At 42.5% G+C, this 27,427-nt stretch overlaps 1 protein-coding gene across 1 annotated transcript in view; it reads left to right on the top strand.

Moving 5' to 3' along the window:
• The window catches only part of Anapc1 (anaphase promoting complex subunit 1), a 77,757-nt gene that overhangs the window by 36,176 nt on the left and 14,154 nt on the right, over positions 1-27,427 (top strand). The window contains exons 22-38 of the mRNA XM_051144593.1: positions 774-852; positions 1,177-1,213; positions 1,303-1,373; positions 3,048-3,226; positions 5,486-5,700; positions 8,543-8,661; positions 12,005-12,276; positions 13,165-13,399; positions 16,346-16,437; positions 18,758-18,892; positions 19,041-19,123; positions 20,157-20,235; positions 20,874-20,948; positions 24,341-24,417; positions 24,871-24,961; positions 25,069-25,122; positions 26,202-26,395. Of these exons, the coding sequence (XP_051000550.1) occupies positions 774-852; positions 1,177-1,213; positions 1,303-1,373; positions 3,048-3,226; positions 5,486-5,700; positions 8,543-8,661; positions 12,005-12,276; positions 13,165-13,399; positions 16,346-16,437; positions 18,758-18,892; positions 19,041-19,123; positions 20,157-20,235; positions 20,874-20,948; positions 24,341-24,417; positions 24,871-24,961; positions 25,069-25,122; positions 26,202-26,395 (2,087 nt within the window). The remainder of the gene's footprint in view (positions 1-773; positions 853-1,176; positions 1,214-1,302; positions 1,374-3,047; positions 3,227-5,485; positions 5,701-8,542; positions 8,662-12,004; positions 12,277-13,164; positions 13,400-16,345; positions 16,438-18,757; positions 18,893-19,040; positions 19,124-20,156; positions 20,236-20,873; positions 20,949-24,340; positions 24,418-24,870; positions 24,962-25,068; positions 25,123-26,201; positions 26,396-27,427) is intronic.

Below are 27,427 nucleotides of genomic sequence, written 5' to 3'. Positions count from 1 at the left end.
AGGCCAGAAGATGACACTGGCTCTCCTAGAACTGGAGTGACAGATGGTTGAGAGGCACCGTGTGGTGCTGGGAATTGAACCTGTGTCCTCTGGAAGAGCAACCAGTGCCCTTAATCACTGAGCCACCTCTCCAGCCCATGTTCATCAATCCTTGAGCAGATGTACTAAGCCGGTACATCTCTGTAATGGATACTACTCAGCAGTAGAGAGGAACAAACTACTGATTGTAGCATAAGGAAGCTGAGTCTCATGCCTGTGCTGTGTTGTAAAAGTGGACCTAGGAAGGCTCTGTGCTGTGTTACCCCATTTACATCACGTAGGACAGATGGGCTAGTGGGCAGGAGAACAGACGAGTTGTTTCTACTATTTGTGTAGAGGGGTTGCTGACAGCATGAGGGGTGTTGGAGGGGCGATGCAGCTTTTCTGTGTTGGACGTGATAGTCGTCACTGGTTGTATGACATTTGTCCAGATTCAGTTCTGCATATCTGAACTGTGTGAGTCTTCCTACGTTATGTTCCCCTTTCTTCATTTCTTCATTTACTTCCGTGGTTTGATAAGAGCAGCTTCATCCGGGTGTGGTGGGCATTCCCATAATCCCAGCACTAAGGAGTCAGAGGCAGGAGGCTCAGTACTTTAAGGCTAGCCTCAGATGCTTGGGGAGTTTGAGGCCACCCTGAGCCATATGACACCCTGCTTTATAAACATAAATAACCAAAACAACTGAAAATTAAAAGTAAACAAAGAAGTAACAAGTTCCTTTTCTCCTCTGCAGAGTGTCGCACTCTACATCCTTGGTGATGAGAGCTGTGTTTCCGATGAAGACGCCCAGTACTTATCCAGAGTAACCTTAAGTAAGTTGTCGCAGTGTCTGGCTCCTGCCAGTGGAGTGCTAAAATATTTGTGAGCGCCTGCCTTAGAGACCACATCTTGCTTTTATTACTATTCAGTCTGCAACCACAATTGAATTTCAGATACCAGGCTACTTAAAATCTGACATTCTCAGCTTCTGCTGCCCATGTGGCTGTGTAGACTGTTAGTCCAAAGGAAATGCTGTCCTTTACTGCTTGCTACAGCACTACTTGCTTTATTATTTTTAATGAGTTTTTTGTTAATGAATTCTTGCTTTTCTTACCAGGATGTCTAGCAAAATAAAGTTTTCATTTGTTTCCTTTTAGCCCCCCAAAAGCCACAAGCAGAGCAAGAGGAAAACAGGTAATTTGTTTCAGACTGTGCTTTTATGTTTAAAATTGGAAGCAGCATTCAGTGTTTGTGTGTAACATTCTTTCTTTTGTTCTTGGTAGGTTTACTTTCCGGAATTCTGCTTCAGTGTCTAGTCTAGCCGAAAAATTAGTTGTCTGGATGACCAGTGTAGGTAAGAGCTGCGTGGTCATTGCAGGACAAGGCCCTGCTTCCTGCTCTCACCGGAAGTGGGAAGAGTGAGGGGAGAGGCTTTGGCTTTTGCAAAGGCTGAGGACTCAGATACTGTTCATCAAGTTGTGCTTCCATAACGTCCTGCAGAAGAGTAGCTGCGACACCAGTCCTTTACAGCTCAGGGCTTTAGAAATGCTAATTTTTCATTCCCTGTGGATCAGTGGAGGCTGCAGCTCTGCAAATTGGCCTCAGAATGGCAAACTTTAGTTGATGTGCATCTAAACGTGAGGCCATTCCTGGACAGCACTTCAGAATGAGCTCTCAAATGGGAGAGGCCAGAGTCAGGCACAGTGGAACTGCAGCTAATAAGAGGGGAGGGAAATTCATTGTTTGTTTCTTAGTCCAACTGCCCTCCCTCCTGGGTTTAAAAGTGTATAAAATTAACTATTTTAAAAAACAAACAAACTAGGCAACAACAAAAAGCAAAAAGGTACCCGCCAGAAGTAGTGTTGCATGCCTTTAATCACAGCACTCAGGTGGCAGGGGCTGGCAGGTGTCTCTGAGCTTGACGCCAGCCCTGTCCACATAGTGAGTGCCAGGCCAGCTAGGGCTGCACCTGAGACCCTGTTCCCTGCTGGGGAAAAAGTTACTCAATTGAGTTTATGACAAAAAAATTGAGACTGTTGTACAAGATAGTACCTTAAAAAGCAGTGCTTCAAGGAAGACACAGGTGTTTCCTGATTCTACCCGGGGTGTGATCTCAGTGAAGGTCTTCATGGTTCATTTTTATATGACACATTGCAAGATAACAATAGCTGGGTGTGGTGGCACACGCCTTTAACCTCAGCACTCAGGAGGCAGAGGCAGGCCAATCACTGTGAGTTCGAGGCCAGCCTGGTCTACAAAGTGAGTCTAGGACAGCCAAGGCTACACAGAGAAACCCTGTCTCAAAAAAAAAAAAAAAAAAAAAAAAAAGTGAAAAAAGAAAAGAAAAATGACGAGAGTTGTTTTACAGTATACATATATAACATGTAAATGAAAAATATTGAATGAATTCTATCTGTTGTATGTCACTTAATACTTAACAAAAGTTATTTCTATATAAGGAAATATTTTTGCTTTAATAATTGATCAACTTTTATCTCATAAATAATGCATAATTCATCCACATTGAAACAAAATATGACCAGTGCAGCTAGTCTGCTGCCCTTGCTTATGTGCTCCCTTTGTCTCGCTTTTTTCAGTTAACTGTCTTTTGTATTTTGCTTGGGAATGTTTTGAGTGTTTTGTGTATGTACATGCAAATACCACATTTACCTGAGCTGATTCATGTAAGGCATTTACTGAAGACAGACAATAGGATTTGCCTCCTCCCCTTTAACTCCTACAATGAAATAAAGGTCCTATTTTTATTCCTATCTTGAGGCACACGTGCGCAGTGCTTTTTGTGGCTGTGATAGACCAGAGTTGTAAGAGTGTCTTTTCATACCAACTCCCACAGTAATGGCCACCAGTTTGCAGCACTGTCAGCTATGGCTCAGAAGTCCTTTGGTTTCCTGTACCGTCCAGCTCTTAGTATTGGTTAACTCCAGTGTCTGTTGACTCACAGTTAGAGGATGATTGGGGATGTAGCAGATCTAACTGAAAAGCATCTCTCCCTTTGTCTTACTCCAAGGATTCACCTTAAGAGATTTGGAGACTCTTCCCTTTGGAATTGCTCTTCCCATCCGCGATGCAATATACCACTGTCGGGAGCAGCCTGACTCAGACTGGTCAGAAGCAGTCTGTCTCTTGATTGGACGTCAGGATCTTTCCAAGCAGGCTTGTGAAGGAAATTTACCCAGAGGCAAATCCGTGAGTATCAACATAGGAAGTTCAGTGTTAGCCCCGGATAAAATCACGGTGGGAACGGTAGTCATCTTTACATTTTGGTAACTGTGTGTATCAGTTTACCTTTTATGTAACGAGCCAGATGGAGTTTGTGATTGAACATGTAAGCTGTGCACTTAATGACTGCCCTGTGTTGCCTGGACCTACCTTTGCTCAGGATCAGCATAGTTACAGCGTCAGCAAGCCACCTACCATGCCTGTTCTCCTTCTTGTACCTGTGGAAGCAGCTGATTGCTACCTAGGAAGACCCAGAGCCTGCGCACCCTCAGTATGGCTAGCTACGATAATAACTGTTTGCTTGTTCATACTTTTAAGGGTTCATTTTCTTGACTTTAGCCCTTTAAATAGGTATAAATATATTTGCATAATCCCTGAACAATAGTAAACTTGAAGCCTGAGGAAGAATACTTTCTCCCTTAGGGTTAAATCTATTTCAGGATGGGTCCTAAGAAGCCTAGAAACAAGGAGAACAATTTCTTTGATTTATCATCATCGTCACCATCACCACCACCGTCATTGCCGTCATTATATTGAGACAGGGTTTCTATGTAGACCAGGCTGGCTGGCACAGGGCTCACAGAGATCTGTGACATCCTTGAGCAAGCAGTGGGTCTTCTAGCCCAGGACTTGGGCCAGATTCAGTTTCCACGGGAGTCTGATCTCAGATTTGTATCTAAATAGCAACTCTAGTTGCCTTGGTGTTTGTCCTTTTTTTTTTTTGAGACAGGGTTTCTCTGTGTAGCCTTCGCTATCCTGGACTCGCTTTGTAGACCAGTGATCCACCTGCCTCTGCCTCCTGAGTTCTGGGATCCACTGCTGAGCTGTGTTTGTCCTATTTTAAATCAAAAACACTCCCTTTCTTGACCAAGAACTTGGAAGACTGAGCCAGGAGAGTCACCATGAGTCCAAGGATAGCCTGAACGACATAGTAAGACCTTGTCCGAGCGCGCACACGCACACATACACACATGCACACGCGCACACATGCATGTACACAGATTTTTTTTTGGCGTTTAGATTTCTTTTGCTCCTGAGAACAATTCAGCACATAAACACTATAAATATTAATCTATAGATTATTTGAATGTCAATCTAGGCAAGTTTATCTGAAGGTATGTGTGGCTAAATTTTAACTTGCTTCTGCAGTTTGTGTTTCTGTTCTGTAGGTTAGGGCATCCAGTCGTCTAATGCTAACATGGCATGCGTTCTGAGAAACGTGTGCTTAGTTCTGATGTGCAGGCCCGGTAGTGCTTATAGTTGGGTTGACATGCACAGGTCCTCTGTTAGGGATGCACCATCATGTATGGGCTCTTGGTGGAAGTACTGTGTGCTGCACGGTCATAGTTGTTTTAGGTTAGTTTTCATCTGGTCATATATACCATCTTTTCCAGACTACCATTGCTGCCTCCACACTAAATGTCAGAATCAGAAAGCGTCAGCATTTTAATTAGGATTTAATCTTTTATTGACGTGTAAAAATTCGCTTGAGAGAAGATGGAGAGTCCATGCAGTGCACATCATGTTGTAGTCAGGCTGAAGCGCGTGGGCTGGGAGCCCTGCATGGGGGCCCAGCTGAGGTTCTGGGGAGCCCTGCATGGGGGCCCAGCTGAGGTTCTGGGGAGCCCTGCATGGGGGCCCAGCTGAGGTTCTGAAGTGTGGTTAGAACATGGAAAATGAGACCAGTCACAGCCCAGAGTATCACGCAGCTTCCGTCAGCCTGTGATGGGTGCCCTTCCAGGCTATTCCTCTGCTTCTGTTGATCTTAGTGTTGAAGTAGGCTTCAGTCCTGCAGTAATAGTGAGTCACCTCGTCTTCTGTTTGGAATAGCTTGCTTCCTTAAAAACAACAACAGCAACAACAACAACAAACAGTAGTGGATTGTTTGTTTTAGTAAGTTCTGCTCCCTGATTATGAATGACCCTGAATATAAACTCCTTTCTTAGTTGGTAAAGAATACCTCCTAGTAGGCGATATAGTACTTGAAGAAGTTTTGCAGGCACTAGATGCTTACGTGGTAGGCTCAGAGTGATAATGAGGCCAGGAGTGTGTGGCCAGCCTGGGTGACGTAGAGCTCTTCCAGTGCAGACAACAGTGTTGTGTGACTTCAGAAAGCCCACTGGTTATGCTTACCTCTAGTTAAGAGTTGTTCCAGTAGCCTGTTTGCCCTCTCAGTCTAGGCACACGGTTGCTGTTTACATCACTACAGTAAAGTCTGCTACACAGGTGCTCTCGTCAGATGTGTCTTCAGGAACAGAGGCTGAGGAGGAAGACGATGGCATGAATGACTTGAATCATGAGGTTATGTCATTAATATGGAGTGAAGATCTGCGGGTGCAGGATGTGCGAAGGCTGCTTCAGAGTGCACAGCCCGTCCGTGTCAATGTGGTGCAGTACCCGGAACTCAGTGACCATGAGTTCATTGAAGAGAAAGAAAACAGGTAAAACAGTTCATCTCCTGCCCAGTTTGTTACACTGGAGACCAGGTTGTTTTCCTTTAGTGTATTAACTTTTTTTTCTTTTCTTTTTAAAACTGTGTGTGTGTGTGTGTGTGTGTGTGTGTGTGTGTGTGTGTGTGTACGTACGTACGTGTGTGTACACACTGCGGTGTGTATGTGGAGGTCAGAGGACAACTTTTAGAAGTTGGTTCTTTCTTTGCACTAGACTTCAGGATACTCCAACTCAAGACATTAGGCGCAGTGGCCAGGGCCTGACCTCACTAAGCCAGCTTGCCAGCTTCGTGGTTAGTTGTAAATGTTAACTTGCTATAATCTAGAATTTCCTGGGAGAGAATATAAACTGAGGAATTACTTAGATCAGGTTGCTCTGTGGGGGATTGTCTGGCTTGTTAGTTGAACTAGGAAGACCAGCCTTGATTGGGTAGCACCATTTCATGGCCCTGAACTGTTTGAGGCTAAGGTGACTAGCTGGGCATGAGCAGACCACTGAGCAGCACAGTGCGTTCTCTCTCCTGCCTTTGCCTGTGGATATGATGTGGACACTGCCTCTGACTCCTGCACTGCTCTCCTCCTTCTATAATGAACTGTAACCTGGACTTAGAAACCATATAAACCTTTTCCTGTCCAAGATGGCTTTTGGTCAGGGTATTTTTATCACAGCCACAGAAGTGAAACTATAAAATGTTGTTGTTAGCTTTTACATTTGAGGTACTGAAAAGTAAAAGCTAAAACAAAGCAACTTATTTTGAAGTTAAAAATCTACCTTTTATTTTAATTTTAAGCCCAACACCAGGAAATAATATGGTTTTAAAATATTTTTGGCTTTTGAGGAAATAATTGTACCCTCCTTTTCTTGAAATAGAGCAGTTACTTCTGAAAAGGCACTCTAATAAGAGAGTAGCAGAATTTGTAAACGAACTGTACACTGGGCTCATGCTTCTGTGTCTTAATTCAGGAGTCGATTTTGAGGTACTTGTTTGTTAATTTTTAGTGTGGTTTAAACTTACACTGCTTGTATTAGATACTTTCTGTTGCTGTGAAAAAAAAAATACCTGACAAAAACAACTTAGGAAGGGAAGTTTGGAACACAGTTTCAGAAGGTGTGAGGCAGGGTGGAGGGTGGCTCCATCTGGAGGGACGGGTGTGAGGCAGCCGATTCTCCTTCCTGCCCTCCCCTCCTCTACTCCTGCCCTCCCCTGGCATCAAACTCACTAAGTTGCTTAGCTGGCTTTGCTTTCTCTCTAGCCCAGGCAGGGCTTGCATTGGGCTTCTGATTTGAACAGCTGGAATTGCAGGGCGTGAGCCAGCCCAGCTTCACGCTGTTTCAAGGGCAGTCGCCACTCATGCTTAGAAGCAGTCTGCTGAAAATCCTAAAGGCTCTCTCACTGTTTCCTCACTACATGTCCTCAGGTTATCACTTGATATTGAGGATAAAGCACATAGTTAGGGACAGAGGCACTTGTAGTAAGGCGTGACCCCATTGCTGGATGGACTGGGATAAATTCCATAACCTGTTATTTTGTCTGTTGCTTCAGCTGTAACAGACATGAGCGTAACAGTTACACCTCAGCTGGTGGTGTCAAGTCAGTTCTTTATGTAGCACTTTGTAGTGCATAGTAAAGCTCACTGTGGTCGGTTCTCTTTTCTTTGTAATCTTTTAGTACAGTGGTTCTCGGCCTTCCTAATGCTGCAGCGCCTTAACACTCTTCCTCATGTTGTGGTGACCTCCATCCTTGCTACTTCAAAACTGTACTTTTATTATTATTGTTATGAATTATGTAAATACCTCATATGCAGATGGTATTAGGTGACCCCTGCAAAAGGGTCATTTGACTACCCCAAAGGGGTCACAGTCCGCAGGTTGAGAACTGCTGTTTTAGTATATCTGAAATCAGGATGTATCTTCTGGTCAGAAGATGTTGGTCTCATTGGGAGCCTTTCTTTTCTCGGTGTCTCCTGGCATGAAGCACCCTGTTAGTGGCCTCGAGCTCCAGGGCTGCAGCATTAGCACTGTTGACTTAATGTTAGGACTTTGGCAAGTGGAACTGGGTAATGTATAAAGCTTTCACCAAAACATTGTATAGGCTCTAGATTCTTGAATCGGAATTTCCTCCATCTCCAGTGGTACTGCTGGAGTCCCAAGGAATATTAGAATCCTCGCTAAGGAGCTGGAGAAGCAGTGCATTTATATAATTAGGGAGAAATCAGCTTAATGAATTTTTTTTTTGTCTGCAGAGAGTATTAGCCCTTTGTCAGCCTCTGAAGATCCTTTTCTTAGTCTCAAATGCAACTTTTAGAAGCGTTTCTTAGTTATGAGTAGCTACTTCCAAATTTTCTGTTAGTTTTTGTCCCAAGGGCAATGCAGAAATAAGAGTGGATGTTAAGTTTTTCAGTGTGACTAACAGAAGCATTTTAACTGTAACGTCTCTGATGACTGCTTCCTTCCTTTCTTTATGTTCAGAACACAGAGGTGGTGGCATGCTTGGGGCAGCACTGGTCTGAGGAGTGAGGGGGGATCTGAGTGTACTAGTGCAGCTCACCTGAAAGTAACACCAAGAAGAACCACCTGAATAACGGACAGGCGAGCGTCCGTCGGAGTAGAATTTAAGTTTCATGTTTTACTACCTCAGGAGAATTGGGTTTCATTCCAAGCAAATAAGCAATGTGTGTTGTAAGAGGAGTTGCTGATCCTCCCATCTCTGTGAGGATTGCTTTGTGAGGACTTGATTGTCCGTCTTAGTCCCTCTCAGAAGGATCACCTCCTGTCAGGTTCCAGCTGTGAACTCTGTTAACACGTGTGTGATGGTTTGTGTGTTCATTCTAGACTGCTCCAGTTGTGCCAGCGAACTATGGCCCTGCCAGTCGGGCGAGGAATGTTTACCCTGTTTTCATACCATCCAGTTCCCACAGAGCCGTTGCCGATTCCTAAGCTGAACCTGACGGGTATGTTAAATCCTGGGCTCACCGTCAAAGGACTGTTCATACACAAGTGGGGTTCTTTAGAATTATTATAATTAAAACCAAAGAAATGCTTCTCTGTCCTCATCGATTTTAAGCATTAATAGCTGCTGTAGTGGCTACTGTAGTTCACATAGCAAATTGTTTTACTTTTCTCTTGGCTGTGACAAAATACTTGTGTCAGACAACTTAGGGGAGAAAAGAGTCACTTTGGCTCGCGGTTTCAGAGGACCCGGTCCGTCATTGCAAGGGAAGTAGGGGAAGAGCAGCTGTGGCTGGAGCATCCTCAAGTCTGAACGATCAGGAAGCAGGACTCAGCTCTCTGGCTCAGTTCCTCCAGTCTTTCCCATACTCCACAAATACCGCAATCTCCCAGAACAGTGCTACCAGCTGGGAAACAAGAAGTACATAGCAGATAGCCTATTACTAATTTTGTATTTTAATGTGATTATTTTAAGATGTAAAAAGATCAGAGTTATTGTTGAAAAAGATGAAACTATTTAGGACTGAGTGTGGTGGTGCATGCCTTTAGTCCCAGCACTGAGGGCCAGAGGCAGATGGATCACTGAGTTCCAGGCCAGCTTGGGCTACATAGTAGGACCTTGTTTTGTTGTTGTTTTTAAAGTAAGACTTGAATTTTAAATGGTGTTACAATCTAACGTGTATAATGTGTGGGTTCTCTCGAGGCACTCATTCTTTCTCTCTGGGTGTACATGCTACAAATAAGTCACCTAATCTACTCTGTTGTTTTTGATGACAGGTTAGACATCTTTTTTTTTTTTTTTTTCCGAGACAGGGTTTCTCTGTGTAGCCGTGGCTGTCCTGGACTGACTTTGTAGACCAGGCTGGCCTTGGACTCACAGTGATCCGCCTGTCTCTGCCTCCTGAATACTGGGATTAAAGGCGTGCACAACCACGCCCAGCATTAGACATCTTTAAAATGGTATTTTCAAAGTTCTAAGAATTTTGGTAGCTTTGCTCAATAATCAGTATTTATTTTTTTTTTTTAAAGACTTATTTATTTATTATGTACACAATGCTCTGTCTGCATGTGTACCTGCAGGCCAGAACAGGGGATCAAATCACATTATAGATGCTTGTGAGCCACCATGTGGCTGCTGGGAATTGAATTCAGGACCTCTCGGGGAGCCGTCAGTGCCCTTAACCTCTGATCCATCTCTCTAGGCCTCAGTATTTATTTTAAATGTACATCCCATTGTCATCTTGGCACAGTGGACATTGCAGTGATGAGTCAAGCTAACAAAAACCATTCAGAATATAAAGATAATTTTGTTCATGGCTGTGTACACAATATGCATCAAAACTCAAAGGAATTAGAAAAGTTCAAGCTGAACTTACAGCGTCACAGACATTTAACTTATATCATTTGTGGACCTTCACGCTAGAGAATGTTCCTTACTGTCTCCCTGGGGAACCTCTCTGTAAACAGGCACTTCCGGTTCTGACACACTGTCTTGCTATGTAGCTCAGGCTGGCCTCAAAATTTCTGTCCTCCTGCCATGGCCTCTTGAATGCCAGGATTAAAGGCGTGTGCTGTCATGTTCAGTTATATTTGCCATTTTAAAAGAAATTGTATACTTGTTGTGTTTTTCATTGTGACCAACGGAAGCCATTTTAACTTTGAACATGCCTGGTGTGCAGATCTGGTGACTGCTTCCTTCCTTTCTTTATGTTCAGAACACAGAGGTGGTGGCATGCTTGGGGCAGCACTGGTCTGAGGAGTGAGGGGGGATCTGAGTGTACTAGTGCAGCTCACCTGAAAGTAACACCAAGAGCCACTTTCTTTAAAAATTTCCATCCTCCTTCTGTGGCCTCTTGAATGCCAAGATTTTAGGCACGTGCCACCATATTCTGTTAAATTTGGCATTTTAAAAGAAATTGTTAGGACGGGCGGTGGTGGCACACGCCTTTAATCCCAGCACTTGGGAGGCAGAGGCAGGCAGATCTCTGTGAGTTCGAGGCCAGCCTGGTCTACAGAGTGAGTCCAGGACAGTCAAGGCTACACAGAGAAACCCTGTCTCGAAAACCAAAAAACAAACAAACAAAAAAGAAATTGTTCAGTTGTTGTGGATGTGTTTATATATGCTGGTGCCTGTGAGGGTGACAGAGCAGAGCTGCAGCTGTAGATGTTGTGTCATCTGATGTGCATGCTTGGGAACTCAACTCTGCTCTTTCTTAAAGAACAGAAAATGGTCCTAACAGTGCATCTGTCTCTCCAGCTCAAAGTTGGCCGTTTTTAACTACAGAGTGCGTTCGATACTTATAGATTCTGATGTGAGGAGGCATAGACATGTGAGTCAGAGACAGGGCAGGTTTCTGAAGGTCCTTGTCTCTTAAAATGTACTTTACTGCTGCAATCAGAATATAAAGTGAATTAATTAATTCATTAGTTAATTAAACAGATGTGCTTTAATATCCAGACAACAAGGCAGAGGTGAATGTTGCAATGAACATCAGTGTCCTCAGGCACCTGTTGAAATTTGTTATTCATAGTTAAGCTGATCTTCGTTTAGTTTACGTCTACCTCCCCGCACTTGCAAATACCACAGAGCAACGAGAACCCTGACCAGATGGTCTGAAGTTAAATTGGTGTCAGTTATTTTATTGTGTTAGCAAACTAGACCCTGAAATATTCTAAACAATACAGTTTGTTGTTGTTGGAGACAGAGTCTCAATGTGTAACCCTGAACCCTGCCTGGCCTGGAGCTCTGTGTAGACCAGATTGGTCTCCGGTTCACAGAGATCCACCAGCCTTTGCCTCTGGGTTCCTGGGACTACAGGCTTGTGCTGCCATGCCCAGGTTGTCTGTCATATATCTATCTATCCATCCACATACATAACTTATATGTATGTATATTTTTAAATTAAGTATTATTTTATTTCTGTACATATACATTTATATTATTACACATATATACAATAAACTGCCTACAGCAAGAAGAACCGTGAAACAATCAGGAATGATATAAATGTTACATTCGTAGTGTTTTGTATATACGTATTTAAATATTTATGTGTATATGATATGTACCTGAGTGTCTGTATAGAATAATATATACCATGTGTCGGAAGGAGCCCGAAGATCTCAGAAGAGGCATTGGATCCCCAGGGAACAGTTACGAAGGGTTGTGAGCTGTCATGTGGGTGCTGGGAACTGAACCTAGGTCCTCTTCAAGAGAAGCAAGTGCCCTTAACTGTTGAGCCATCTTTCTAGCTCCCAGCAGGGGTTTGGAATGTCACCTTATTTCAAAGATTTGAGTTTTAATTTTGTAAATTCTCTTACTTCCCTTCTCCTTTGTCTGCCTAGGGCGAGCCCCTCCACGAAACACAACTGTAGATCTTAATAGTGGGAACATCGATGTGCCTCCCAATATGACAAGCTGGGCCAGCTTCCATAACGGTGTGGCTGCTGGCCTGAAGATAGCCCCTGCCTCCCAGATAGACTCAGCTTGGATCGTGTACAACAAGCCAAAGCATGCGGAGTTGGCCAATGAGTACGCAGGCTTTCTCATGGCCCTGGGTCTGAACGGGCACCTTACCAAGCTGGCTACTCTCAACATCCATGACTACTTGACCAAGGTGAGAACCTGTTCTCCCCGCGCCCCGCAGTATGCTACTCATCGTCCTGCTTGCCCTGCTCACTCCTGCACCCCTAACTATGCTCATCTCATAGCAGGAAGCAGCCTTCCTAAAGTGAACGCCAGTGTGTGCCTCCTGCTCAGAACCATGTACTTGCCTTCTGTTGCTCTCAGTCTGCTGCTGGGGCCCGTGTGGTCCTGCTCACTTCTGCAGCCACTTTCCTACTCTTCCACTGCTTGCTCTTTGGGTGTCCCACTTTCTTTTGCTTTTCCAGCTAATGAGGTGCATTTCTTTAGAGATTCTAGTAATTTTGCAGTCCATCCTAATAAAAATTATTAGTCTCTTAAGTAGTCTCATATATTCTATATTCTTAAACAATTTAAATTTTTGTGGATTTGTGCGTTTTTAATTTAGCACGTTTTCCCTATTAGAACACTATGAGAGCTGAGACCACGCGTTTAGTCTCAGTGCCTGCCATGTAAGGTGCTTAGTGAAAGAGGCAGGCACTGTTTTATTTAAAACTGTGTGTGGGGCTGCAGAGACAGCTCAGGAAAGTGCTTGCCATGCAGACATGAAGACTTGAGTTTGGTTCTAGCACACACATAAAAATGCCAGCTGTGGCAGAGCATGCTTGTAATCCTGGTGCTGTGGGGAGAAAGAAAGAAGACTGCTGGCAGCCAGTCCTAGGTCTCAGTGAGAGACTGTGCTTTAAAAACTAAGATGGTCAGCTTCCCAGGAACAACACATACACACATACACACACACACACACACACACACACACACACACACACACACACACACACACACACACACACACACAAACTCAGTATTTCCAAAAAGCCATATTTGTTCTAGTATCTGAGTTTTATTTTGTTTGTCTTTGTAGGGCCATGAAATGACAAGCATTGGACTGTTACTTGGTGTTTCTGCTGCAAAGCTCGGCACCATGGACATGTCAATCACCCGGCTTCTCAGCATCCACGTCCCTGCTCTCCTGCCCCCGACATCCACAGAGCTTGACGTGCCTCACAATGTCCAGGTGGCTGCTGTGGTTGGCATTGGCCTTGTTTATCAGGGCACAGCTCACCGACATACCGCGGAAGTCCTGTTGGCTGAAATAGGTATGTGGTTAACAATGCTTAATCTTTACAGGTGTACATTTTCCACTCAACCATCTAGCCACGAAAACGGTGGCAAAATTACGAAAATGAAAGAAAACAAGGAGTAGCTTTCGTGAGCGTAGAATGATCAGATAATTAGTTAAGAGGAAAAAAAGCAACCCTCACAGGTCATGCAGCCACGGCTTCTGCTGCTGTGCAGGAGGTAAGCCTGAGTGGGCAAGGCCAGCTAGAGCGCTGTGAGTACGCCTGCGTGTTCCTCTCACACCAGGCAGTGGCTAGCAGCGGCCCTCACTTAAAACGCCATTGTTAGGGTTCCTAATATCACCTTGTTTTCTTCTGTTGGACAAGAACACTTGAAAAACCAAGTGATTGTCTCCTGTAACTTATGCACACCTGAGTTACCTCTCAATCACTGGTAACATAAGGGCCTTACATCTTAATGTACATGCTATGTAAATAGTTTTTACACTTGTATCGTGTAATAATGGTTGAAGTTTGCGCATGTTCAGTGCAGGCAGAATTTTCTTTTCTTTTTTTTTTTTTCTGAGACAGTGTAGCCTTGGCTGTCCTGGATTTGCTTTGTAGACCAGGCTGGCATCAAACTCACAGCAATCCACCTGCCTCTGCCTTCCGAGTGCTGGGATTAAAGATGTGTGCCACCACACCCAGCCAGAATTTTAAACATATTTTTGGTTTGTGCTTGGTTGAGTCCATGGGTGCAGAGCCTGTAGATAGGAGGCCACTGTACATACAAGTGACCAAATTTAACTTATAAATTACAGTAACAAACTAACACAGTAACTGGTGGATGATTATAATGCCCTAGTGACATCAGGCATTTTATTCCTAGAATTCGGTATTTAATGTTGTCAGAACGTGACTAGCAGTAGGGAAGCCATGGAAAGTAAAAAGCTCTGGAGGCTTGTGACCTTCAGGGTATGTTGGTGAGGCTGCATCATCCTTTAGCACAATTGTATCACAGAGCCCTTGCTGCCCCACTCCTACGTAATGAACTACCATAATTGGCCTGGCTTTAGGCTGTAGATCCATGGTTCTGTTGTTCTAGTTCCGCTTTACCTGTTATTCTAGGACCCAGCTAGAAGGTGTATTTTCTGTTGGGACTGTGTGTGTGTAGAACTCAATAGTAGTACATTCAGTACCAGCTAAAGCCGGGGACACATCTGGCAAATCCACCATAAAGCTGTTTCAGGGGTGACTGGGGCTGAGAGTTTGATCTGTCACAGTGATAATAGAAGCTATTTACAAAACTGAAACATTCCTATACCAAAATATAATGTAGCATAAATTATAAGTCAAAAAATACCCAAAGCTACCCAGCACAGCTGTTTAGAGCTTATTTGTGTAGAGGGTAAATAAACGCTGCTGTGCCATGTGGTCTTGAAGCCACAGCACACCTCTTTCATATTCTGCATACAAGCTTTCTTCTTTGATTCATCTGTTTGTTTCTTTATATTGTGACCATCAGGACGTACATGGTATTATATTCTGCCTTTGAAAATGTTTCATTGTCATAAGTGTCTTAAAATTGATTTGATTTTGTATATCTTATGAAGTTTTCTAAAATGCCTAATTATCTTAATTTTAGGACTTTTATTTATTTATTTATTTTAAAGTTTTATTTTATTATACATATATGGGTGTTTTGCCTCCATGTATGTCTGTGTACCATGTGCAGTGCCCACAGAGGCCAAAAGAGGGCACTGGCTTCTTTGGAACTTGAGTTGTTATCTGCTGCCACATGGTACTAGGAATCAAATCTGTGTCCTCTACTGCTCTTAACCACACTGAGTCATCTCTCCAGCTCCACCCTCTTTTCCTTCCTTCTTTCTTTCTTTCTTTCTTTCTTTCTTTCTTTCTTTCTTTCTTTCTTTCTTTCTTTCTTTCTTTCTTTCTTCTTAAGGTAGGGTCTCAGCTAAGGTTAGCCTTGAACTGCTTTTCCTTGTCCCACCTTCCGAGTGCTGGTGCTATAGCACGTGTCATGTCTAGCAACTTTCAGGGCTTGTCCCCATCTCTTTGCTATTATGCCCAACTGTTTCACTGATTACTTTCACATACCTTTTTCTTTTGAATGTCATTTTTTTCCTCTGAAGAATAAAATTCCAGAAGTATGAACTCTTTCTCGAGGGAAACACATTTTGTTTGCCTAAAGCAGTGGTTCTCAACCTTCCTAATGCTGTGTGACCCCTTAATATAGTTCATGTTGTCAGCTTCCAGCCATAAAAGTATTTTTGTTGCTACTTCATAATTGTAATTTGGCTACTGTTATGACTCATAATTAAATATCTGATATGCCACTCCCAAAGGGATCACAACCCACAGGTTGAAAACTGCTGCCCTAAAGAGTTAGTAGGAAGGAATGCTTTTAAAAGTATGAATTTTTTTTATCATAGGCACCCAGGATATTATATGCGGTCAAATGAAAACCTATAACACAGTTTTTAACTTAAAAGGAGAAAGTAAATTAACATTCTATTTATTATACACTTGAGCATTTTAATCACATCTATGATTAATAAAAATAACATTCAAATGGTAAAAAAAAAATTGTATTTTTTAGTGAAAACAGTCTTTTAAAACTAATTGCCCCCTTATTTAAGTGCTGGGGTGGGCTCCAACATGGTAGTCAGAAGGCAGTTTGCTGGGGTTTCTCTCTGGCCAGCTCCAAAGCAATTGTCTCTTTAAAAAACATAATTACTTTTTGCTAATTTCAAACCCAAATTTTCCCAGTATTTGAAAATCTTTGCTGATAGAGAAGCTTTAATAGGTAAATTTAGGAACCGTTGGGAGATTTAGATAAACGGCGACGTTGGACACCTTTTGGACAGTGTCTTCAGCTTAGGTAACTGGAAAATGAACTCCCTAACACTTCTACAGGCTGGGATTTATCATAGACTGGCTTGACCTGTGCTTCTCTGTCCTCTGCAGGGCGGCCCCCTGGTCCAGAAATGGAGTACTGCACTGACAGAGAGTCCTACTCCCTGGCTGCTGGCCTGGCCCTGGGCATGGTCTGCTTGGGGGTGAGTAGTCTGTCTCCCCTGCTTTTAAAAGCCACACACCTCCACACTGAAATGCTCTGAATGATATCCTGTGACTTAACCCATTGCCCAGACTTGTCTTTATTGATTCTTTTCTCAAAATCTCTAGGTTTCACTAGAGAAAAATTCCTGAGATGTGAGACTTTAAGATCTCTTTCCCCTGACTTAGATGTAAATGTTCACAGTTATATATTTTTTTTAATTTTTATTTTATGTGTGTGAATATTTTGCTTGCATGTCTGTCTGTTCACCATGTGTGTGCAGTGCCTGCCGATGGCGTTGAATCCCCTGAACTAGAGTTACATGTAGGTAACCATATGGGTGCTGGTCCTGAGACCAGGTCCTCTGGAAGAGCAGCTAGTGCTCCTTACTGCTGAGCCATCTCTCCCGTCCTGAAATTTGTTGGGGGAAAAAAAAAAATCAAGACATAAGATAAAGAATGATAAACCACTCTGGAAGAAAATAGGGCTGCAGAGATGGCTCAGTGGATAGGAAGGTTTCTGTGTGGCAGGGCTGGAGAGATGGCTCAGAGGTTAAGAGGCTGCTCTTCCAGAGGTCCTGAGTTGAATGCACATGATGGCTCTTAACAATCTGTAATGAGATCTGGTACCTTCTTTTCATGCCTGCAGGCACACATGCAGGCAGAACATTGTACACATAATAAATAAATAATCTTAAAAAACAAAAAAGGGTGTTTGCTGTGTAAGCATGAGGACTTGAGTTTGGATTTCAGTACACACTGAAAGTGATAGAGCCAGATGCCCAGCATCCTCCTGCGCACATGTGTATGAGGGAGCCGTGTGTGTGTGTGTGTGTGTGTGTGTGTGTGTGTGTGTACCTGCATGCTCGTGGACATGCACCACACTCATTCACATGCGTATAGGGATCACTCTCTTCTCTTCCTTCGTACACACACACAAATAGAACGGTAGTAAAAACATATGTTTAAAAAGCATATGATTGAAGCCTTAAGAATCTGTAGTGATTGCTAGAAATAGCCTTAACCCCTTTTGTGCTCTGTTGGTCACTGCATTGCCGAGGGTTGCCATAGCAGCTCTTGCTTTGTGACAGAATGCAGTGTCTGTTTGATCCATTTTTAACTCCATCCAAGAGATATCTACAAAGCTACCAAAAACATTTCATGTAATTACTGTTTACTTGAAAAACCACCAAGGCAGTTTTCTAGTCAAGCTAAATGGTATTCAGAATGTTGTAGTGGAATATGTTGCTTCTTGTGTGCATCCTGAGAATCTGTCATTGTTGGCCACGCGTTTTCTCCTCACATCTGACATGCGCTGAAGAGGCAGGTGGTTCTATGTAAAAAGCATCACACTGTGGATCAGGACTGGAATTGTGGTCCTGACTAGTGGTGCATCCAGTCAGTTAACTACATCAGTGTCTGTCTGTTGGGTAAGCAGCCCCATGGCTGTTGAGCAGAACTGCTGAGTTTGGTATACAGCCCTGCCATTTAGTAGTTAGGTAATCTTGGGCTTGGTTAAGTTGTACCTCCTTTTCCTCATTATAAATGAGTTTCTTGCTAGAAGCTATTCGGTAGTGTCCTAGTTTTGTTCTGTTGGCATGATAAAGCACTGACCAAAAGCACCTTAGGTGAGGACAGGGTTTATTCTGGGCAGAAACTCAAGTCAGGAACCTGAGGCAGAAACCATGGAGGAGTGCTGCTTGTCCGCTCACTTGCTGCTTGCTCTCACTTGCCTAGGGCAACCCCGCAGTGGGCAGGAGCCTCCCACATCAGCCACTTACCATGGCAGTCAGCCCCTCACAGACTTGCCCACAGGCCACGCTCCTCTAGACAGTTCCTGTTAAGGGCATTTTTCTCAGGGGATTCTAGGCTGTATTAGATTAACAAATATGGCTAACAGGACAATCAGGGTTGCTAAATTGAGTTAACTCACTTTAAATACAACAGAATTGAGCATGGTACTGAGTGACTGTTCCGTAAGGTACTGTTTTGGTTGCTGGAAGAAGTCAGAGGTGCAGTAATGAAAGGACTCAGGGTCAAGTTCAGGTTTTGAATATCTACTCGGTCTTTTCCTTTACTCTGAGTGTAATTATGTCCTTTGACTTCTTCACACATTTTATGAAATGTAAGTTTGTAAATCTGAACATATATTTATGAGAATTGATATCTTGACATCAATTGATGTGCATAATGCTTATTATAATTGAAAAAATATCAAAATTAAAATATCTTCTGAGGTGTATCTCTTTGTTTATCATGGCTGTGTGTTACTGAGTTACTGCTGGAAGCCTTTTTTTCATCTCAGTTATTTGATTTTTCTAGCATGGCAGCAATTTGATTGGTATGTCTGATCTCAACGTGCCTGAGCAGCTGTATCAGTACATGGTTGGAGGTCATAGGCGCTTCCAAACTGGAATGCACAGGGAGAAACACAAGTCTCCAAGTTATCAAATTAAAGTAAGTCAATCAGAGTAAGAGATGAGAACGCCATAGGCTAAGAAATTAACTGCAAAGTTGTGGCTTTCCTACAACAGCTGAACGTGTGCTGGGGCTCTGCTCCGGCGGGTGAATTCAGAGCTCTTACATGAGTAAATTCTCTCACCAGGAAGGCGATACCATAAACGTGGACGTGACTTGTCCAGGTGCCACACTGGCTTTGGCTATGATCTACTTAAAGACCAATAACAGGTACTGGCACCCTCAGCTGTCCCTCATGATGTGCGGCATCCTTTTTGTCCTCAGCCGTACATCTTCTCAGTTGTGTTTCTCTCCTGTGATAGAGCACTTGAGGACTGTTCCCTCAGGTGACGGGAGCCGGGTAGACTTTATTTAGGACCACTCTCTGTCAGGATGCTTGTCTTACTGTGTTCAGGGTGTTGGTCCCAGGATCCCTACAGACACTAGAACTCGCAAATGGTCTAGCCCTCCCGTAAATGCCTGGGATTTGCATGTAATTTATGCACTTCATCTTGCTACTTCAAATCATCTGTAGATTACTTATAATATGAAATATATACCATATAAATGGTTTTCAGTTCTGAATTGTTTAGATAATAATGATTAAAAAATCAAAAAACCATCTGTGCTTAATCTAGATGTAAGTGTCTCCCCCCACCCCCCGCCCCCCGCCTAGTATTTTCAAGTGGATAAGGAAGCAAGGATATGGAGGGCTAGCCCAAAGAGCTGCCAGTTCCCTTCAGAGATTTGGCATAGCCTCGTGAGTACTGTTTAAGCCAGAGATACTTAGCGCTATTCTGTCCTTGTTCACTGTTCGTCAAAATGGCTTCTGCTTTGTTGAGAAGCTTTTCTAATGACTAAAGCTTCTATTTTCCTAGCCTGTCCTGAGTTATGTCCTCAGCTCACCTTAATTCATTTAATTTGAAAAATATTCTGAGATTCATAAAACTCTACAAAGTTCTAAACTCCTATAATTAGGAAAATTCTATACAGAATTAACAAAGTGGTAAAAGATATTATTAATATTCTATTTAGATGAATGTTATTTCAGTGTCTTTTTGATACTAGAGGTATTCCAGTAAACAAGACAAAACTAAAAATATCCTGATGGAGCTTATGTTATAGTGAGACATAAAAAATAAATATGGCAGAATGTGTGAAGTATTAATGGAAAAGCTAGACATTTCCCTGGGAGGTGGGGGGTGGTGGTGGTGTGATGTCTTGATTTGCTGCCTTCTCCTTCATTTGTCTCCTCTACCAACAGATCTATTGCTGACTGGCTGCGAGCTCCAGATACCATGTATTTGCTGGACTTTGTGAAACCAGAATTTCTCTTGCTTAGGGTATGGTGCTTTCTCATTTTCATTTTTCTTGACATGAGGGAGCACTTTATGGGATCCTCAGGTTTAGTTTGCAAATCTAAATGCCTTTCCACAAAAGGGTTTTACTCTTAACATGTCAGGTTTTTCTGTTTGGCAATTTTCTTTTGAAGTTTCCCAAATAGAACTTAGGAGGCTAGGAAAGGTGGCCACCTTGAAAGCTAGTACTTGGAATGACGTTTCTTGCCCTATTGTTCAGCACCTACTAAGAGGCACCATGTGGGCGGGACCCTGTGTTGCTTTCAGTGGTCCTGAGGATGCAGCAGCGCTGTGAGGTTCAGTGCTGTCTACAGTTGTTCTGTGCTGCTTTCCTGTTTGAACCTAGAATGCGGAAGCTTTCAGATTGATGTGTATGCTGAGCTATGGCTCGGTGCTTTGTGATTTAAGCCTTTTCCAAACCCTTGAAACTCTGATGATGATGAACTGAATTGTCATTTTTTTAAAGAGCAAAACCTTTGTTTTTATATGTTTAGTTGATTGTGGGTGTGTGTCTTTTAAAGTAGTTGTTAGTTGGCACCTAATCCTTAGTTTACTTACTGTTAAAAGTGTTAGGAAATACATGAGTTTTACCTAATTAATTTTATCTGTAATTCATTTTTAAGACACTTGCCCGGTGCCTGATTTTGTGGGATGATATTTTACCAAGTTCCAAGTGGGTTGACAGCAATGTTCCTCAGGTGGGTACATATAAATACTGTAACTTTAGTAACATAAATTGTGATTTCTTGCAAGGTTTTTTGAAGATTTATTTTTATTATTTTTAAGTGTGCATGTGTCCACATGTTAGTGCTGACGGGGTTACGTGCAGTTCTAAGCTGCCTGTAGCAGCACTGTGAATTGAACTCAGGTCCTCTGAAGAGCAGTGCGCGCTTGTAACTGCTGAGCAGTCTTTCCTGCTTAACTTTTAGGGGTACCTTTTGAAGACAGAGAGAATTTCACTTTAAAAGTGTAGACTGGGGGCTGAGGAGATGGCACAGCAGCTTGAGTGCTTGTCTTGGGAGCAAGAGGCCTAGAGCTAAGGCATCCAGCTCTTCCTCCTTCGCAGGGGTGGTCATGGGCTGAGGCGGCCTGGTCCTGCTCAAGCCCACACTCTTCATGTGGACCCTTCTATCCCAGACCCACTGGATCCTGGAGGCTATCTCTGGCAGAGGCTGTAGACCGTGTGCTGGGATGGGTAGTGCGGGAATCTTTTCTACTAAAGCTTGCTGTGTATACTCTGCGTGGTTGTGCTTTCTGAGATGCTGGGGGGTGGGCATGTGGTATGTTAGGGTCCTCAGATCCCCTGTAAATCCTGGTGGGAGAAGGTAGGGATGAGATTCCTGTGCACAAGCTGGCTGACAAGACTAGAAATACTGGTGACCCCTGGGTTTGGTTAGGAGATCCTGCCTCAGTGGATAAGACAGGAGGAGGAGCAAGGGCGATTCTGATACCAGCCTCAGAATACCTGTAGGGACCTTGAGGTTGGCTCAAGATACCCCAAGACCAAGTTCTCAGCACAGAGGAGATTCATTTGCCCCAGAGGGACAGAGGGCAGGGACAAGTGACAAAGGAGTTAGAGGACAAGAGAGAAGGGAGAGGGGCCAGGGGTGTTTGACCCTGAGGGACAAAGGACTGCTTCCGGATATAGAAGAGACAGACAAGAGAGAGATGTGGCCTCTAGGCAAATGGCAGTTTATAATGGTGCAAGGGGAGACCCCATGTTAAGATGAGTTTGTTAATTTTGGTTAGACAGGTTAATTAGGGTAGCCACAAGGGGGCTTTTGATTGCTGTACTTTAATACTTTTATAGCTGGACCTTGGTGGTCACCCCCAGGAGGAGGAAGTGGCCAAATTAAGGGAGTAGACCTTGGTGGCTACCTTTAGGAATGTCATCTAACAGTTTAGCAAGGAAGAGGGAATGGGGGGGGGGCAAGGCCTGCCAGAGCTACGTTTGCCATCCTGAGGCCTGCCAGAGCTCCTTCAGGTCCCCCTGTACACACACAAGTGTAGGCACCCACATACATATAAGCATGTATGTATACATGTCACATGCCAGATGAACATGTGTATGAAAAGAAGTAAAAAAAATTGGCAAAAACTTGTATATTGACCACAGACCTCTTGGTCTTCCCTTGTCCTATGAGGCTTGAAAGTGTATTGTATAAAATTAAATGACTCTAAAGATATATTTTTGATATTTTATTCTAAGTATACATTTATCTAAGATTCTGTTATAAAATTTGCAATTTTACCATATATATGAAATAAGCTGCGTGTATTAGTTAAAAGCAAGCGGTCTCCGTGTAACAGGCTTCAGAATCAGTATTGTAAGTAGCTGTCGCTGAAAGCCAGTGTGTCCTGTATTATTTCCCTTCCATACTCTATGTAGAACACATTTAAAACTAAAACATAAACGAGCTTTGTATGTACACCCATGTTACTGATGGATTCTATAGTTAACATTTTACTGGATAAATTTGTCTAATTGCACATCTATCTGCTTACCTAGTCCTTTATTTCACTCATAATTTTAAAATACATGTTTAAGTTATAAACAGTAATGAACTTCTCTGTAATATCTCAGTATGGGTATCATTAGCTAGATATCAATAATTAGTTTCATTTATTCTATTAAGATAAATTTCTATACTGTGGAACACACAGTTAAGTGTACTATCAGTGAGACATGACTGGTGTCGTGCCTGCGGACACAAACTCTGTCCCGATGCTGTGGAACACACAGTTAAGTGTACTGTCAGTGAGACGTGACTGGTGTCGTGCCTGCGGACACAAACTCCGTCCCGACGCTGCATCTCTGAGCACTAAACCTTCCACCTGCAAACGTGTCCCCCGGATGCGCTAATCTTGCTGATGAATTGATTTTACGAAGCCATCTGTAGTACATATCTTTTGTATGAGCTTTTTGCTCAGCATAGCATGTGATATCACTGAGTATTTTAATAGTTCTTCCTCTAGGTTTATTCTGTCATGTGAACATGCCAGTTTCCTTCTGTTGTCTTTTGCTGGGCACCCATGCAGTTTCAGTTTATTGATGTCATGGGTCAAGCTATTGTGAAAATATGCGGTAACCGGTGCACAGATGCTGAGGTTTAGTGCACTATGCTACGTGGGCCATGGACAGAATCATCCTGATAGCCCAGATGCTGGCTCTTGACACCTGGCTGGCCTCACTTGGAATCCTCCTGTTTCCACCCTCTGAGTATGGGCTCACAGGCATGCACCACACTGTTTTTATTTTCCATGTACCTCTACCTGCTTGCAAATGGTTATAGCTCTGTCTTTGATCTATTCTTATTTTTATTATTTTTTTTAATAACTTGAGAAGATCATAGGAAGCTGATGAAGGACCAGATCCTAGAGGGATTTTCTTCCCAGTGTTAGCAACATATTCTTAGGCGTTTAGTTGATGCACAGTGTGCTCCTGTGACAACGGCTGGTATAGCTATATGGTGATAACTGTAGCCAATACAAACGCTTCTGTACGCAGCCTGCTAATTCTAAGAGCTGTCAGCGCATTAACTTCCAGTATGCTCACTTACAGATGAGTCACAGAGCTGTCAGGCAACTCGTGTGAGCCTTAGCGTTGGGCTTTGAGGCTGGGCTGTCAAGCTCCAAGGTTTATGTTCTACCAAAGACCCAAAGGAGGCCCAGCGAGGTACCTCAGTGAGTTGGTGAAGGCTCTGGCTGCCAATCCTGGTAGACATGAGTTTAATCCAGGAAACACTACACGGTAGGAGAGAATCGTAGTTACAAGAAGTCCTCTGACCTTTATACATGCACCTCCTCACAGCAAACAAACAAAGAAACAAACAAAACAATTGACAGGAGCTTAGAAGTGCCTACAGTCAAACACCTATACAGTGTTACAGGTAAATTCTGTATGTTCCTATATGCTACAGTTAAGTTCTAGTATACATGAATGTTACAACGGGTTATCCATGTATATATAAATCACTCACTTTGGAGTATATTTTCTATAAATACAGCCATGACAGCTAGTTCATGATGTATTTGTAACTAGAACAGTGGGAAAGTGGTGTTCAGGCATTATTGCTTTCTGTCTTGACAGATTATAAGAGAAAATAGTATCTCTCTGAGTGAAATTGAATTGCCTTGTTCAGAGGATTTGAATTTGGAAACCTTGTCGTAAGTAATGTAATTTTATACTATTAATGATGTTAGCACTTGTCAGATCAGTTAGGTTACATAGGAGAAGTGGTACTTGGTTTGAGTAATTCTGAATCCTTTGTGTGGGACACATGAGATCCTGTCTCAAACAATTAAAAAATGGAAATTTAGATGTACTTTCCCTTTTTCTCATTATATTCATGATTGGGGGAAATACTTTTTAAAATTGTCCTTCTTTGCGGTATATGAAAGAATGTCATCTAAGAGGGAGGCTGTATCAGTCAGGGTCACATGTCCTCTGCAGTCAGGGTCCTCTGACATCTGCTGATTGGTTAGGGACCTTCTTCAGCAGTCTCAGAAGGCTGTAAATTAGTTTGGAAAAGATGAATATTATTTTTATTCCAAGAGGGTAAATGATAATGGATTTTAAAGGACAGTAGCAACATTATGTTTCCTGTAATCTGTTTTCAGGCAAGCGCACGTCTATATAATCGCAGGAGCCTGCTTGTCTCTGGGTTTTCGATTTGCTGGCTCAGAAAACTTATCAGCATTTAACTGTTTGGTGAGAAACATCTTGGCTCGTGCTGCTGTGTTGCGCTCTCCTTCTGTTTTACAGTCAAAGCCTTAAGATGCCACTTTTAACATGCAATTTTTCTTCTCTTTTTCCAGCATAAATTTGCAAAAGATTTTATGAATTATTTATCTGCACCCAATGCTTCTGTGGTAAGTCTTTTGTTTTTTTTGTTTTTTTTTTTTTTTCTTCTGTTTGGGAATAAAGTAAACAAAGAACATTCATAGATAAGCCATAAAATTGTGAGTTATCAGATACCTTTGCTATTTGAATTTAAAGTGAGATTGAAGCACTGCTCATCTCTATGTTTTGGTCTTAAGATACTAAATTAGGTGAGAATGCGGTTACCCTTGAAAATACATGATTTGTGGGTGTGTACATTTCTCATTCTTTTTTTAAAAAAAGATTTATTTGTTTATTTATTTATTTATTATATATACAGGGCTCTGCCTACATGTACACATGCAAGCCAGAAAGGGAGTCAGATCACATTATAGGTGATTGTAAGCCACCATGTGGTTGCTGGGAATTGAACTCAAGACCTCTGGAAGAGCAACCAGTGCTCTTAACCTCTGAGCCATCTCTCCAGCCCAACATTTCTAGTTCTTATGACAAGAATAAATGAGAGGCATATAACATCTGTGGATTGTCATGTCACTGAATGCCAAGACTTTCCTTTTAAAAAACCAAAAAGCTAGTAAGGATGAAGTTTTCTTGAGACATTGCTTCCTGATAACAAGAGACTACAAGATCTTATTTCCTGCTTAGCAACACATACCTGTGCAGTAGTTTTATAATGTGAAAAATTAAAAACATCAGAAGCTCCCAAGGTATTTAAGTTATAGGATGTCCACATGGCCTTACACATTGGGTGTAGCAAAATCATGCTGTAGAAGGCTTTTGTGTGTGCGAGAACTGCTTATAAGTTATTAAAGGGCTAGCATGCGTAGTAGTGTCTGATTTTCATCTATAAATATATATGTATGTACAGGAAGAACTTCTGAGAGAATGGTGACTATAGGGTTAATGTCAGTTTTCAGTGGGTGGTTCATTGTATACTTTATGATGCTGTATTTTTAAACTCTGCATTGAATTATATTTCATAACCAGAATATTCATTTTTGTAGATTTAGTTTTGAAATAATAAGCATTTGTCATCTCCCAATGTCAGATATTTTGGTAATTAAGAAAGATAACAAAAATTAACAGAGTCGTGTTTGTGTGTCGTCAGACAGGGCCCTACAACCTTGAGACCTGCCTGAGTGTGGTCCTGCTGTCCCTCGCCATGGTGATGGCTGGCTCCGGGAACCTGAAGGTGCTGCAGCTCTGTCGCTTCCTGCACATGCGGACGGGCGGGGAGATGAACTACGGCTTCCACTTGGCCCACCACATGGCCCTGGGCCTCCTCTTTTTGGGAGGAGGAAGGTAATGAGTATGCTTTGTTTTATTTGTTCTTTACTTAAGAAGAGTCCATGAGGGAGATCTATAGAAGTGATCTATTTTTTTCACTTTTTAAAAGTATATTTTTCTGTTTTTGGCCTTTTTCATACAAATCTTGGGATTTGTCATTTTCATAGTAAGTAACCTGGTAAAACTTTAATTAGAGCCGCACTGACTCTACCAGTTGCAGAGGGTTGAAGTGTCAGTGCCACGTCAGCTTCTAACTGTGGCTTCACTTACCCATCTGATGTCTGTGACTTTGGACAACTGCTCTAGTTTCTGAAAGTTATGTAGGCTTATTGTCTCCTTTCCAGAACTATTAAAAAAAAATAGAGATTTGGAAGAAAGAGATTATGTGTGTTTTCTTACTATGTTTTATGACAATTGCTTCTTTTTAGTAATTTAAAAGTATCAATGCTTAAAGGCTGGGGGCTGCAACTCAGTCATAAAGCACTTACCTATCATGTGTAATACCCAACTTTTGAATTCTTGGCACAATAATGAAAATTAGAGAGCCAATAAGAATGGGTAAAGGAATGTTAGTTATAAAAATTCTTTTGTATTTTATGGTTTTTGAAGTTACTTCCTTCCAAACAAGTACCTGCACCTACTGTGTTCTCACAGCCCCATGTGCACCATGCCCCTGTGTGACTGCTTGTACCTGCACCTACTGTGTTCTCACAGCCCCATGTGCACCATGCCCATGTGTGACTGCTTGCTTGTCTTCCAGATTGAATCGCTTTTCTGTGTCTCTGCTTCTGCCTTTATTTTATAAAAATGTTTTATTTTTAATTGTGTGTTTGTATGTGTGTGTGTCTGTGTAAGGGTTTATGCACATGAGTACGGTCCCTTGGAGCTTGGGTTCAGGCAATTGTGAGCTGCCAAACATGGGTGCTGAGAGCCAAACTGGGCTCCTTTGCAAAAGCAGCGCATACTCTTTACCACTGAGCCATCTCCCCAGCCCCTGCCATTGCGTTTAGTGATTGGTTTATTTTTAAATGGTCACATGTTTTCTGT

This window comes from Acomys russatus, chromosome 4 (assembly GCF_903995435.1).
Source record: "Acomys russatus chromosome 4, mAcoRus1.1, whole genome shotgun sequence".
Taxonomy (NCBI): domain Eukaryota; kingdom Metazoa; phylum Chordata; class Mammalia; order Rodentia; family Muridae; genus Acomys; species Acomys russatus.
The sequence above is the reverse complement of the archived record's forward strand: the minus strand, read 5'-3'. Positions and strand labels throughout refer to the sequence as shown.